The 12,270-nt window shown below is 51.2% G+C and overlaps 1 protein-coding gene and 1 long non-coding RNA gene across 4 annotated transcripts in view; both read left to right on the forward strand.

The window, feature by feature from the left end:
* The window catches only part of C2CD2L (C2CD2 like), a 32,495-nt gene extending 26,698 nt beyond the window's left edge, over positions 1-5,797 (forward strand). For 2 of the 3 annotated variants that reach the window (XM_052783841.1, XM_052783838.1), the window contains 3 exons: positions 1,469-1,650; positions 1,781-1,896; positions 4,639-5,797. In XM_052783841.1, the coding sequence (XP_052639801.1) occupies positions 1,469-1,473 (5 nt within the window). In that variant the 3' untranslated portion in view covers positions 1,474-1,650; positions 1,781-1,896; positions 4,639-5,797. The remainder of the gene's footprint in view (positions 1-1,468; positions 1,651-1,780; positions 1,897-4,638) is intronic. The other variant, XM_052783839.1, reaches the window with a different exon arrangement.
* Positions 5,798-8,029: 2,232 nt separating this feature from the next.
* On the forward strand, positions 8,030-10,067 carry LOC128140306 (uncharacterized). Its single transcript, XR_008234682.1, has 2 exons — positions 8,030-8,289; positions 8,405-10,067. It is a non-coding gene; the product is annotated as an uncharacterized LOC128140306 (long non-coding RNA).
* The last annotated feature ends 2,203 nt before the right edge of the window (positions 10,068-12,270 follow it).

The raw sequence follows: 12,270 nt of genomic DNA on the forward strand, positions 1-12,270 counted from the left end.
GTGGTGCTTCTAGGAGGCAAGGGATGCCCGAGATGGTGACATCAGCCCTGGAAGGCGTGAGTGGTGCCGAAACCTTTGGCTGACCCTGGATATGTGGCAGTACCCTGGGAGGGTCAGTTACAGCTTCTCGGGGCACCCTAGCGGAGCCGGGAGAGCCCTGCCCTCTCCCTCATTAGTGCCTGCTTTGGTATTTTCTTCTCCCTTAGCCTGCCCTGCTTTCCTTTGTTTCTTGTCCTCGCTTTGTTGCAGGGCCTACAGTTCCAGCTGCAAAGTCAAGGCAGGCCAGAGAGGCGGTGGCTTCGTGTTTCTGTTCCAGGAAGGGCTCATCCTGCGGGGAGGGAAGTGGTGTTGGGCCAAGACGCTGGCCTTGCCGCCTGGGGCAGGGGGGCTCGTCTCCCACACGGTTCCTGTAGCGTGAGATGTCTGACAGCCGTAATCCGCGCGTTCTGAGCGGCAGAAGGGCCGTGAGGGGCTGGGAGACGGATGTGGGGCTGTGTGTAAGAGGGTGAATGAAAAACTGCGGCCTGCCGCTGGCAGGGGCACGGGAAAGGGGGGACCGAGGCGGAGGAGACGGGCGTCATCACGGGGTCAGGACACGGAGAACGCGGCCTGTGGGAGCCGTCGGAGCAAGCCGGGAGCGGTAGTCTTCCGGCACCGGCCTTCCGGGCGGCGACGTTCGTCTTTGGGGCTTGCGGCGACGCGTAGGCTTTCTTACAGCCGCTGTCCGCGCGGGAGGTGCAGTTTCCTGCCGTCGCTTTGTAGCTTTTTTGCGGGGGGCCCGCGCCGCCCCCGTTCAGCGGAAGGCGGTCCAGCGGCACGCGGCAACTCGATCGAGCCGCCGCCTTCGCTGCCGCCACGCCCGTGTCCCGACAGTCGGTACTGCGGGCCTGGTGCGGCGCCCGCCTTGCCGCCGCCGCCGCCTTATGACGCAAATGTGGTACTGCCGCCGCCGCCTTATGACGCGAATGTGGTACGGCTGCCGCCTGGCAGGCGAGCTACTGCTGAGCGCTCGCCGCTGCTGCCACTTGGCGAAGGGCGGTAGCGCAGCGTGCGGATTGCGCGTGCGCAGTAGCGCTGCCGTCCTCCCCGCTGCCTCCCGTTGACTGGTAGGAGGAGCACGAGCACGAGCCCGGCGCTCGCGCATGCGCATTGTCCCGGGGGCGGCCTCCGGCCCCTCCCGCGCGGCGGACGGCGCATGCGCGGTGGCCGGGAGCAGCATGGCGGCACCCTTCCTTTCGGCGGCGGCGGCGGGCGAGGGCCGGGACCAGCGGTGTGGCGAGGGAGACCTTTCGGCGGTCGCAGGCTCGGGGGTGTCTCTTGGGGCGGCCCCAAGGACTAAGTTGTCCGATCCTCCTCTGGGGGTGTCGTTGACTGCGTCAGGCTTAGGTTTGCTCGCGTCGTCCCTGGCTTGCTTTGTTATTGTAGCAGGGTGGGTGAAAAGGGAAGGGTCTAATATTTGTCTTTTTAGACTAGCTGCTGTGGCTGAAGCTGAAGCGAACAGAAAAAGGCGAACTAGCTGAAGAATGAAGCAAAGCAGATCCAACTGGAAGCTGCCTCCATCTGCAGAATAGAGAAACCCTGCATCTTTGAGTGAGGAATGCTCCTAATTAATAGATCTCAGCAGATTACATCACTAATGTATAACGCAGGGTCTGTATATGTATCCAAATATATACAGTACATCCATGTGTGTGGGGGGGGTGTGTGTGTGAGTGAGATGCTGTGTATCTATGAACCCTCACATTTAAAGAGCTGTAAGACACTGACTGTACTCTCTTAGATGGATGACAGTTGAGTAACCGGAGCTACAGAAGAGGAAGGGGGGAGAGAGCGAGGTGGAGAGAGAAGTGTCTGAACTGTATGTTTCTCCAGGTGGTGCCAAAAGCAGGAGCTGCGGTGAGTCCCAGGCCCTTGGGCGTGTGTCCCAGTTCCTCCCTGCCCTCTCTGCATCCCCCACCCCTCCCAGGTCCCTGCCTGTCTTTGCTTTTCCGTGCCTCCGTCTCTCTGTTGCACTGTCCTTCATTCCTCTGTTGTTCTCTGTTGGTCTGTACACCTGGCTCCCTGTCCCTCTGTCTGGCTCCCCGATCCTTTCTCTTTCCTTCTCTGTAGTTTTTTCCACTTACCCATACTCCTGTTCTCTCTATTCTTGTGCCCAGCTCCCTGCCCCTCTATTCCTCAGTCCTGGTCCCTGTCGCTCTTTCTGTCTCCCCACCTCTCTGTCCTTCTCCCCGTCCCTATTTTTTTTCCCTGCTCCCCATCCCTCTTTTTCTGTCTCTGTCTGTGCTGTTCTGTGCCCCTGTCCTTCCCCCCCTGCTCCAGTTCTCTGTCGTTCTCCCTGCCTGCCTGCTGCTGCCATCTCTCCCCTGCCTGTCCTGCTCACTGTCCCTCTCTTTTTTTCTGTATTTCATTTTCTGGCTGCCTGTTCTTCAGCTTTTTTTATATTTGTCTTGTCCTCCTTTTTTGCTATTCCTCTGTTCCTCTGCCTGTCCCTCTCTTTCTCTCAATATCATTCTATCCTGCCTCCTATCAGTATTTTTATTTTCTCTGTCTCTGTCCTGTTCAGTGTGCCTCTTTTTCTGTCCCAGTGTCCTACTCCCTGTGCCTCTTTTTCTCTCTGTTCTTCTTGTTCTTTCCCCTCGCCCCCCATTTCTTTTTCTGTTCTCTCCATCGCTTGGTACTGCTTCCAGTCCCATTGTTTCTTGCTATATCCCTCTGCTCTGCTCTGCTCTGTATCCCTATTTTTTTCTTACTCAGTCCTGCTGCACATTGCTGTCTTTTAAATCCATTTCTGTCCTTTTCCCTAGCCCTGTTTTTTTCTGTTACTCTATCCTGATCCCTTTCTCTGACAATCCTGCTTCCTGTAAGTCTTTTCTTCTTTCTCTGTCATGGTCCCTGTCCCTTTCTGTCTCTCTTCCTCTGTCCTCCTTCCTTTCTCTCTCACTATTTCTTTGTTCCTTCTGCTTCTTTCTTCGTCTTTATCCTGCTCTGTGTCCCTTTTTTCTTTTTGTCATTCTGTCCATCTTCTTGTCCCTATCTTTTCCAGCTTTCTCTGCCCTGCTGCCTGTCCCATTGTTTCTTGCTGTATCCCCTGTCCAGCTGGCCGTCCCCTTACCACCCCCCCTACCCCTCCCGCCCCTCCTTGTTGTCTGTCCAGCTTCTTGGACCTTTTTGCTTTTCCTCTGTTGCAGCCCTGCAGTTTTTCTTTCTCTGCCTCTTTGTCCTGTCCTGCTTACCTTCTCTCTGTTTTCAAATCTTTTCTCCTGTTCCCTTTCTTTGGTTTCTCTCTCCATCTCTATGTCCCATCTCTCTCTCTCCTCCCCCCCATCCCAGTCCGCATCAGTAGTTTTTCCTTCTGCAGCTACACTCCTGCTTCCATCATCTTTCTCCCTCTATTTCTCTCTCCTGCTCCCCATCTTTATTTTTTCATGCTCCATATGTCTGTCCTGCTGTGTGTTACTGTTTTTTTGTTTTCTGCTTCTTTGTCTGCCTCCGTGTCCCTCTCTTTCTCTGTTCTCTGTCCTTCCCCCCCTCTAGTTTTTTCCTGCTCCTTCTCTTTTTTTCTCATCTGTCACCCTGTCCTGCTTCCCGTCCCTTCTTTTTCTTACTCTGTCCTTCTTCCTGTCTTTTTCTCTGTCTCTTTGTCCCTCCTGCTTCTTTCTCCATCTGTGTCCTGCTCCCTATCTGTTTTTCCTCTCGTTGTCCCTTTGCCCTGCTTCCTCCCCCTGTCTTTTCTGTCTTTATCTCTCTGTCCCGTTACCTGTCCCATCCTGCCCCCCCCCAGAAGCGGCACACAGGCACGAGGCTCAGGGAAAAGCATCCTGCAGCTGGGAAAAGGGGGGGGGGGGGGGTGGTGGGGGGGATGTGGGTGGCATGGGACTGGGGAGTCACGGTTTGGCGTGCAGTGGAAGGACACTGAAGGGTGGGGAAGGCTCTGGGTCAGCTCGGGGGGTGGTGGGGGGGCTGTGCGCAAAGAGCGGGTCCCAGGGAAGGCCACGGCGTGTGGGGGGGGTGGCAGTGCGGTCGTGGAGGGGTTCTGGGGATGCGGGTGGGCATGACATGTTGTACTGGAACCAGAGTGGTCGCGGTAGAGCCCTCTGTGGCCATGTTGGGGACTCTGGGCTCCGTGGTGGGGGGGAACGGCGTCCCCACAGGGTCAGAACTCTGAGAATGCTGCGGCCTGTGGCATGCCACATTAGTTTCTAGTGCAGGCTGGGACGTGTAGTTCTCTGCCAGGTTTTCAATCTGGTATGGGGCGCTCTGTGGCACGCCTGGAACTCTATGTCAGGTGCCAGTGTGTTCTCACCCCATGACGAAGCCTTCGCATGTCTGTTCCTTGCCACCATGTGCTGCTCACATCCAGCCCTGTGAGTCGCCAGGAGCCGTGTGGTGTCCCCGGTTTGGTGCAGAGGGTGTTTCCCGGCAGCGGTGGGATTGGGCAGAGCTGGAGCCATCCCGGTTGACAACAGAGATGTGGGGAGGCTATGGAGGCAGAGGGCATTGGCAGCAGTAACTTAAGTCCCTATCAAGTAATTACTGGCTGACTAAGGAGATTGATATCAACTCTTGGGTCTTGCTGTTACTGTTACAGTAACCTATTGTCAAACATTAATGAAAGTTACAGCAGAATCTCATTTGCAGGTGAAAGAAGCCTTGACGGCCCATCCATATCTGGAGCGATGTCACTCTGGAAGCGGAGGCTGGGTACACGTGAAACAACACCAGAGGAAGAATCCTCTTGCACCTCAATGGAAAGGTCCATTTCAAATACTGTTAACCTCACAGACGGCAGAGAACGCGGAAGGAACGAAAGCCTGGATACGTGTGGCACATTGTAAAAGAAGTACATTGTCACGATGGGAACTAGCCCCAAGCCAGAAGCAGGGAATGGTACAAAGCAGACCGTTTCCCTCAAGGTCAAATATGGACTGGGAAATAGGAGAGTGTACACCTCTCAAACTAATGTTGAAAAGGAAATAGTCTAGTGAATTACTCTAGCGAACAGTATAATTGGGAACGTTATACTGACTTAGAGATCTTGCTGAGATTACTGGTCTCTTCTGTTTGTAACGTTATTTTTCATAATACTCATTGTGAACCACTGTCAGGTTTTAAAATACTACGGAGATACTGCCTGTTACATCTTTGCCCTGCGCTGTAAGAGGGATGTGCTTTAGGGCAGTGTAATTCTTACTACAATCTCTTGCAAAAAATTGCAAGATCGACACATTCTTTGGATTGTTGGATATGTACAGCGTTGGCTGTCTTCACACTGACTCTGGGCTCTGCTGTAGGCCCACACGCTAAGCCAGATCCATATGCGTGTAGCCTGTTTCATCTCATGATGTTGGCTGCAACATCCAATGTTAATCTGGGAGCAGAGCAGGTGAGCAGAACGCCACGGTGTTTCCAAGGAGGCTGTCATCGGTGTCGACTGGCACAAAATCAACTGACCAGCACTCTGGCTGCAGATGAGGAAGAGGAACCGTGCGATTGCAGTGACATCCTAGTTAGCTTGGGTGGTCTTTGTCGAGGATGGATTCCGATTCCCAGCCCACTCAAAGCTAAGTTGAGGTGCCAACGCTATCCATGCGTGGAGTGGCAGGAAGGAGTTTTACATTCAGTGCAGTGGAGAGGGCAGTTTGGAACAGGACACATTTGGGCAGAGAGAGGGTCCACGTTCCTTTCCACAAAATATGTGCATCTGATGGGCAGGGCAGTTCCTGCCTGTGTCTCTGTTGTTGTGTAGTTTGTATAGTCTGTCTCCTGTGTTCTATGCCATACCTTTATCAATTCATGATGTTCCTGTTGTTCTGTGTGCCCGGTGGGCATGTAGCTAGCCATCCCTAGGGTCTTGCACGTGTCGACTCGTTGGCATAGCACCAATCAAGGGCCGCTTCACTTGTGTTACAAGCTCAAAGCATGGATCGGTCTCGCGTCTTGGAAGTTTCTGGTGTCTTTCACCGTCTCTTCCGTGGTGGCATTCCGGTCCATTGTTAGCTCCACTCTCAAGCTGTTTGTTTTACACAGAGCCCTTTTTCTGGGCCTTCTTCCCCGCGTCCTTGTGTTCTTAGGTCTTAGAGCTATGCTTCTTGCACATCTGTCATCTCAGTTTTGACCATAACATCTTGTCATAGATCGTGACGTTTGACTCTTTCTCTGGGGCTGCCTTAGGGCCTCCTCATCTTGTGCTTGCAGCCCCGTAGGTCTCGCTGTCTGACAGCGTCTGCGGTCCGGGAGTCATTTTTCTTGCTGAGAGTTTTCTCTCATCTCTGTGTTGCAGCATTTGTGCTGTTTGTATGTGTCCGGGTAGCGGCTCCTCTGCCTGGGGGGCGTAGCAATGGTGGGGCCAGGGGAAGAATAGCAATGAGAGCCTCTGCTTAACCTTGATCTGCAATCTATGACTGTTGAGGCGCTGACTGTGCGGTGCATTTCAGGTCAAGTAGCTGTCTGCAGCAGGCAAGGGTGGTCATTTCCATAGTGATTTGTAGGTGCTGAGGGGGTGGCTGGAGCCTTCTGGGAGAGGCTGCTTGAGCGGTTGTTGAGCAGATCGGGTATCCAAGCTGTTAACGCTTGAATGTGTAGGGCTTAGTGTTCGGGTGGTTTTGTGGTTTGTTTTTGTTTTGTTTTGTTTCATTTTTTAGTTTAATGGCAGGCTGCAGTTGGGATCTAGATGGTATTCCTAGATGGGAACAAGACCTCTGGCATTGTTCAGCTATCGCTCCTGTGTATATATAAAATAAAAAAAAAGGACACTAAACCAAAAAAAAGTGTATTTTATATATGAAGGAATTTAAAATAGAAAAAAGTCTGGATAGAGCTATCCACATTTAATGTGTTACACAGTAAGTCTAAATAGATATTATATGTAATCTAGAGATTATAAATAATATTTATAAATAGAGATTATATATAATTGTAAATAGATATCCAAGTCCAAGTAGATATAATTGTAAATAGATATCTAAGTCTACATACATGTAACTGTCAAAATATATCATAAGTGTAAATAGAGATAATATATAAGTCTATGCAGATGCTATATACATGTCAAAAGATATATATGTAAATATGTCATTATAAGTGGAAATAATATATATAGAACATAGATATATTTAGGGAATATATATGTGTAAGCAGATACGTAACTGGAAATGTCTATGATATATAAAGTTTTTAAAATGTAAAGAAGCCCTGTTTATAGAAAAGATTTAAAACCTCGACCCCCCCCTCTAGAAATCTCTCTATTGAAGATAGAAAAGTGCTTTCAAAAGCTGCCCCTTCTCCCTTCTCCTTTTCCCCCTTTTTCCATTCTGATTTTGGGCCCATTCCCCCAAACAGGGACTTTCCCCTGTGAAGCCAGGCACACATAGCGGGAGCCAGGGCCACGGCACAAAAATACCCCAAACGCCCCAATTCTGGGTCTGCAACGGGAAAAAAACCCAACAATTTGGGAGTCCTGGGAATGACAAATCTGCCTGGATATGTGCAGCTGGAAAGCAAAAAACCCCCCATTTTCATGCACAAAAGCAAAAATCACAAGTTTTTATGTTGTGGAAAAGCGATAAAAAAACCCCAGATTGAATGTATGGAAGGAGCAAAAAACCCCAATTTTTAAAATATGTAAAAGCAAAAAACCCCTCACTTTGGGGAAATCTTGGAGTGAAACATGGGCGGTTTCAGAGGTGTCGCTGTGGATTATCCAGTGTGGGTCAGTTATCCGGAGCACATTATCTGTTGGGGGTTATCCCAGGTGAGTTCTCTGCTGTGGATTATCCTGGGTGGACTTCCTGGTGTAGGTCATCCCCACACATGTGCCCCCATGCATCCTTCTACCCACACATACACAGCCCCTGTCTGTCTCTCTCTGCACCCCCCCGGGTCCATGTCCTGTCCCGTCCCCTCCCCAGCCCGGGCTCCGTGGCTTCCCCGCTCCTTCACCCCCCCCTCTCCACCCGGGTCCATGTCTTTCCCCCCCGACCCCCGTCAGTGTTTCCTGTCTCCCCGCAAGTTCCCCCCCTGCGAGTTTTTCCCCACCCGAGCTTTTTACCCCACACAAGTTTGCCGCATTCGCTGCTGCCACAGCGGGGGCAGGCAGAACGATTAGTGGCTGTGGACAGGAGCTGCTGCAGCTGAAGCTGGAGAGGCCAGAGAAAGGTAAAGCTGCTGAAGAATAAAATAAAGGGGATCCAGCCGGCAGCTTCAGACAGGAGACAGCCTGCCTCTGCAGGTGAGGAAGGATCCCTCTTGGCATAGTCCTCAGCAGATCCCATCACCAACATGCACGGCAGGGTCTGTACGCATAACCAAAAGCACAGTACAGCCATGTAGTGTGTGCGCGTGCGAGGCTGTGTTTCTAGGAAGCCTCATATTGCAAGAGCTGGAAGACACCAATCTGTTCTCTTAGGTGGAAGACAGTCAAATGACCGGAGCTACAGAGGAGGAAGGGAGAAGGGGAGAGAGACAGACGTGTCTGAACTGTCCAATTCTCCCAGCAGCTCTGAGAGCGGGAGCTGCAGTGAGTCCTGGACCCCTGGGGCTGTGTCACCCCTCTTCTGCATCCTGGTCCCTCTGTGCCCCTGCCTTCTCTTTCTCTCACTGCTGTCTTTTTTTTTTTTTTTGCTTCCTGCACCTCTTCCTCTCTTGTTGTCCAAGTCCCCCTCTTTGTTGTTCTGCCTCTCTGTTTTCTTTTCCTCTCTGCACTTCTGTCCTGTCCCATCCCTCTTTTTTTTTTTCATTCTCTGTCTCTGCCCTACAGCCCATCACTACTTTGTCTTTCTCCATCTATCTGTCTGTCTTCCTATCCCAATCTTGCTAATTCCTCCCTGTCTGCCCTTTAGCCCTTCACAATTCCCACTGCTCTCACCTGTCTGATGCGGTGTCTCTATTTTTAAATTCCTCTTTCTCTGGCCTGTATTCTTGATACACTTTTACTTTCTCAGATTCTCTTGTTCCAGGTCCCTGTCCCTATGTTTTAACTTCTTCCCTCACTGTCCCATAGCCCACTTTTGTCTTTATCATTCTCTCTCTGTCTGGCTCCCAGTCCCTATTCTTTATTTCCCCTCTCTCTCCCCTTTAGATCATCAGTGGTTTTGGTATTTCTCAGACTTTCTTGTCCACTTCACTGGTCCCTTTTTTAATTCCTCCTTCTGCCCTGTGGCCCATCACTAATCTTTGTTTTTCTCCATCTCTCTGTCTGGCACCCTCTCCTGTTTTATTAGTTCCTCCTCTCTGTCCTGTAGCCCATGGCTATTTCCCCCCCACACCCCCACCCTGCCTCTCTCTGTCTCCCTTTCCCTATTTTTCAATCCCCCCTCTCTGCCCTGTAGCCGATCGCTGTTGTAGTGGGTTCGTGTGGCAAGCTGGGGCAGGGGAGCGGGCAGGGGCTGCAGGGGTGGGTTCTGTGAGGAGACACCAGGACTCGCCCCCGTGTTGGGCACAGCCAGTTCCAGCTCCAAGATGGATCTGCTACTGGTCAAAGCTGAGCCAACCAGCAACGCTGGTAGCCCCTCTGTGACATTTAAGAACGGCTAAAAAAATGCTGTGCAGAAGCTGGGATAGAGAAAATGGGAGTGTGAAACAGCCCTGCAGACACCAAGGTCAGTGAAGAAGGAGAGGGAGGAGGTGGTCCGGGAGCCAAAGCAGAGATTCCCCTGCAGCCCATGGGGAAGACCCTGGTGACACAGGCTGTCCCCCTGCAGCACATGGAGGACCCCACGCCAGAGCAGGCGGATGCACCCGAAGGAGGCCGTGACGCTGTGGAGAGGACCCCACACTGGAGCAGGTTTTCTGGCAGGACCTGCGGCCCCATGGGAGTGACCCCACACTGGAACAGAAGAAGAGCGTGAAGGAGGAAGGAGCAGCAGAGACAACTTGTGATGAACTGACTGCAACCCCCCCGCTCCCTCTCCCCCTGTGCTGCTCAGTGGGAAGAGGCAGAGAAGTCAGGAATGAAGATGAGCCCAGGAAAAAAAGAGGGGGGTGGGGGGAAGGTGTTTTTCAGATTTGTTCCTATTTCTCATTATCGTACTCTGATTTTGATTGACAATAAATTCATTTCCCCAAGTCGAGTCTGGTTTGCCTGTGACAGTAATTAGTGAGTGATCTCTTTGTCCTCATCTCGACCCACAAGCTTTTCTGTTGTATTTTCTACCCCCCTGTCTTGTTGAGGAGGGGGAATGATAGAGCAGCTTGGTGGGCACCCGTCGGCCAGCCAAGGTCAACCCACCTCAGTTTCCTTCTATCAATCACGCTCCCTGTCCCTATTTTTTAAATCTTGCCTATGTTTCTTGTATGCTATCACTTTCGAAACTTTCTTTCTACCTCTCCATTCCTATTTAAATTCTTGCATATATTTCTTAAACCCAGTTGCTTTTTAAATTTTCTTGCTACCTTTCCCTCTCAGTCTCCCTGACCTTATTTTAATTTCTCGCCTGTGTTTCTTGTACCGTGTTTCTTTTCAAAGTTCGTTCTTACATCTCCTTCTAAGCAGCTCTGTGTACCTACTTTTTGATTCTTGTATCCTGTTGCTTTTAAAATTTTCTTTCTATGATGTCGCTCTCTACCATCTCCCTGTCTCTAGTTCTTAACTCTTCCCTCTCTGTCCTGCACCCTGTCACTACTTACGTTTTCTTTCTACATTTCTCTCTTTCTGTCTTCCTGTGCCTATTGTTAGTTCTTGCCTATGTTTCTTGTATGCTGTTGCTTTTTGAAATTTTTCTGCATCTACCTGGCTCTCTGTTTCTGTTTTCTAGTTCTTGCTGTTTCTTCTCCCCTATCACTTTAGATTTTTTCCGTCCCTTGTCCTGTCTCCATCTTGTTGTCCTGCCAAGTCCCTTCCCCTTCTCTCCCCCGCTTCCTATTATTTATTCCTCCATCCCTGTTGTTTTGCTCAGTCTCTCCGCTCTCCTCTCTCTACACCCTTGTCCTGCTCCTTGTCCCTCTCTTGTTCCCAGCATCCCATTTTCTGGCTCCCTGTCTCACACCTCTGTGTCCCTCTGTCCTTCTTCCTGCTTTTCTCTTCCCTTTTATCCCCCCATCCTGCTGCCTTTGGGCACTGAGCTTTGTAGCCAACTCACTGCCAGGATTTCTTATGTGCATTAATGAATCAATTTTTTCTGCCTCCTCTGTGTCCCTGGATGTGGGCAAGGTGCAGGGGAGGGGGTGATGTGCTGTGGGGCTTTGGCAATGGCTCCTGTTCCCAATGGGCTGGGGCAGCCCCAGGTGTGGCCGGGGAGGCTGAGGATGGAGCTGGCCCTGCTGTGTGAAGGGTCTCCAGCTGTAAAGGGGGCTGCCTGGGCAAGCCTGCCTGAGGGAGCTGATGGAGGGGAACTGGCTGAGGAGGGAGGCTAAGGGGGTCCTGCTGGCAGGTGCCTCCAGCAAGGAATGGCCAGTCCTTGTGGCGAGGAAGGATCCCTCTGAGCCATGCCTGACAGAGCAGACCACCAGCACGCAGCGCTGGGAGCTCGGCAGCTCTGTCGACTATGTGCGTGAGCCACCATGTATTGAGGAAGCCTTGTGAATGAAGAGCATTGAGGTAGGTGTCCGCTACACGCTGCCGAGTGGGTGAGGGTCAGGCAGGCGGCACTATGGAAGAGGAAGGGGCAGAGGCAGAGAAAGAAGCGTCGTGGTGGTGAAGGTCTCCTGCTGGCACCAAGAGCTGTGGTGAGTCACGCGTTCTCTCCCGTGCGTCTTGGTCCATCTTTGCTGCCCTGCCCCAGATCCCTGCCTGTCCCCGCTTCTGTACCCCTCTCCGCCAGCCTGCCTACCTGTCCAGCTCCCCGAAACTTGTTACTCTTCTGCCAACATTGCCCTGTACCACTTCACCTGTTAATTTTTTTCTATGTTTCCCTCTCTACGGCTCCTTCTCCCTATTTTTTAATTCCTCCCTCTGTCCTGTACCCTGTTGCTTTTAAAATTTTCTTTCTATGTTTCCTTCCATCCATCTCTCTGTCCCTATTTTTTCATTATTTCCTGTGGGTTTTTTGTACCCCGTCACTTTTAAAATTTTCTTATTGTGGTTCCTTCTACCCATCTCCCTGTGCCTGTTTTTTTTAATATGCCTGTGTTTCTTGTACCCGATCACATTTTACATTTTCTTTCTTCGTTGTCCTGTATCCATGTCCCTGTCCCTATGTTTTAATTCTTGTCTATGTTTCTTGTATTCAGTTCCTTTTCAAAATTCCTTCTATGTTTCCCTCTATCCGGCTCCCTTTCTTGATTTTTAAAAAATTCTTCCCTATATTTCTCGTACTCCATTGCTATCTAATTTCT

This window comes from Harpia harpyja, chromosome 4, assembly GCF_026419915.1.
Source record: "Harpia harpyja isolate bHarHar1 chromosome 4, bHarHar1 primary haplotype, whole genome shotgun sequence".
Classification (NCBI taxonomy): Eukaryota; Metazoa; Chordata; class Aves; order Accipitriformes; family Accipitridae; genus Harpia; species Harpia harpyja.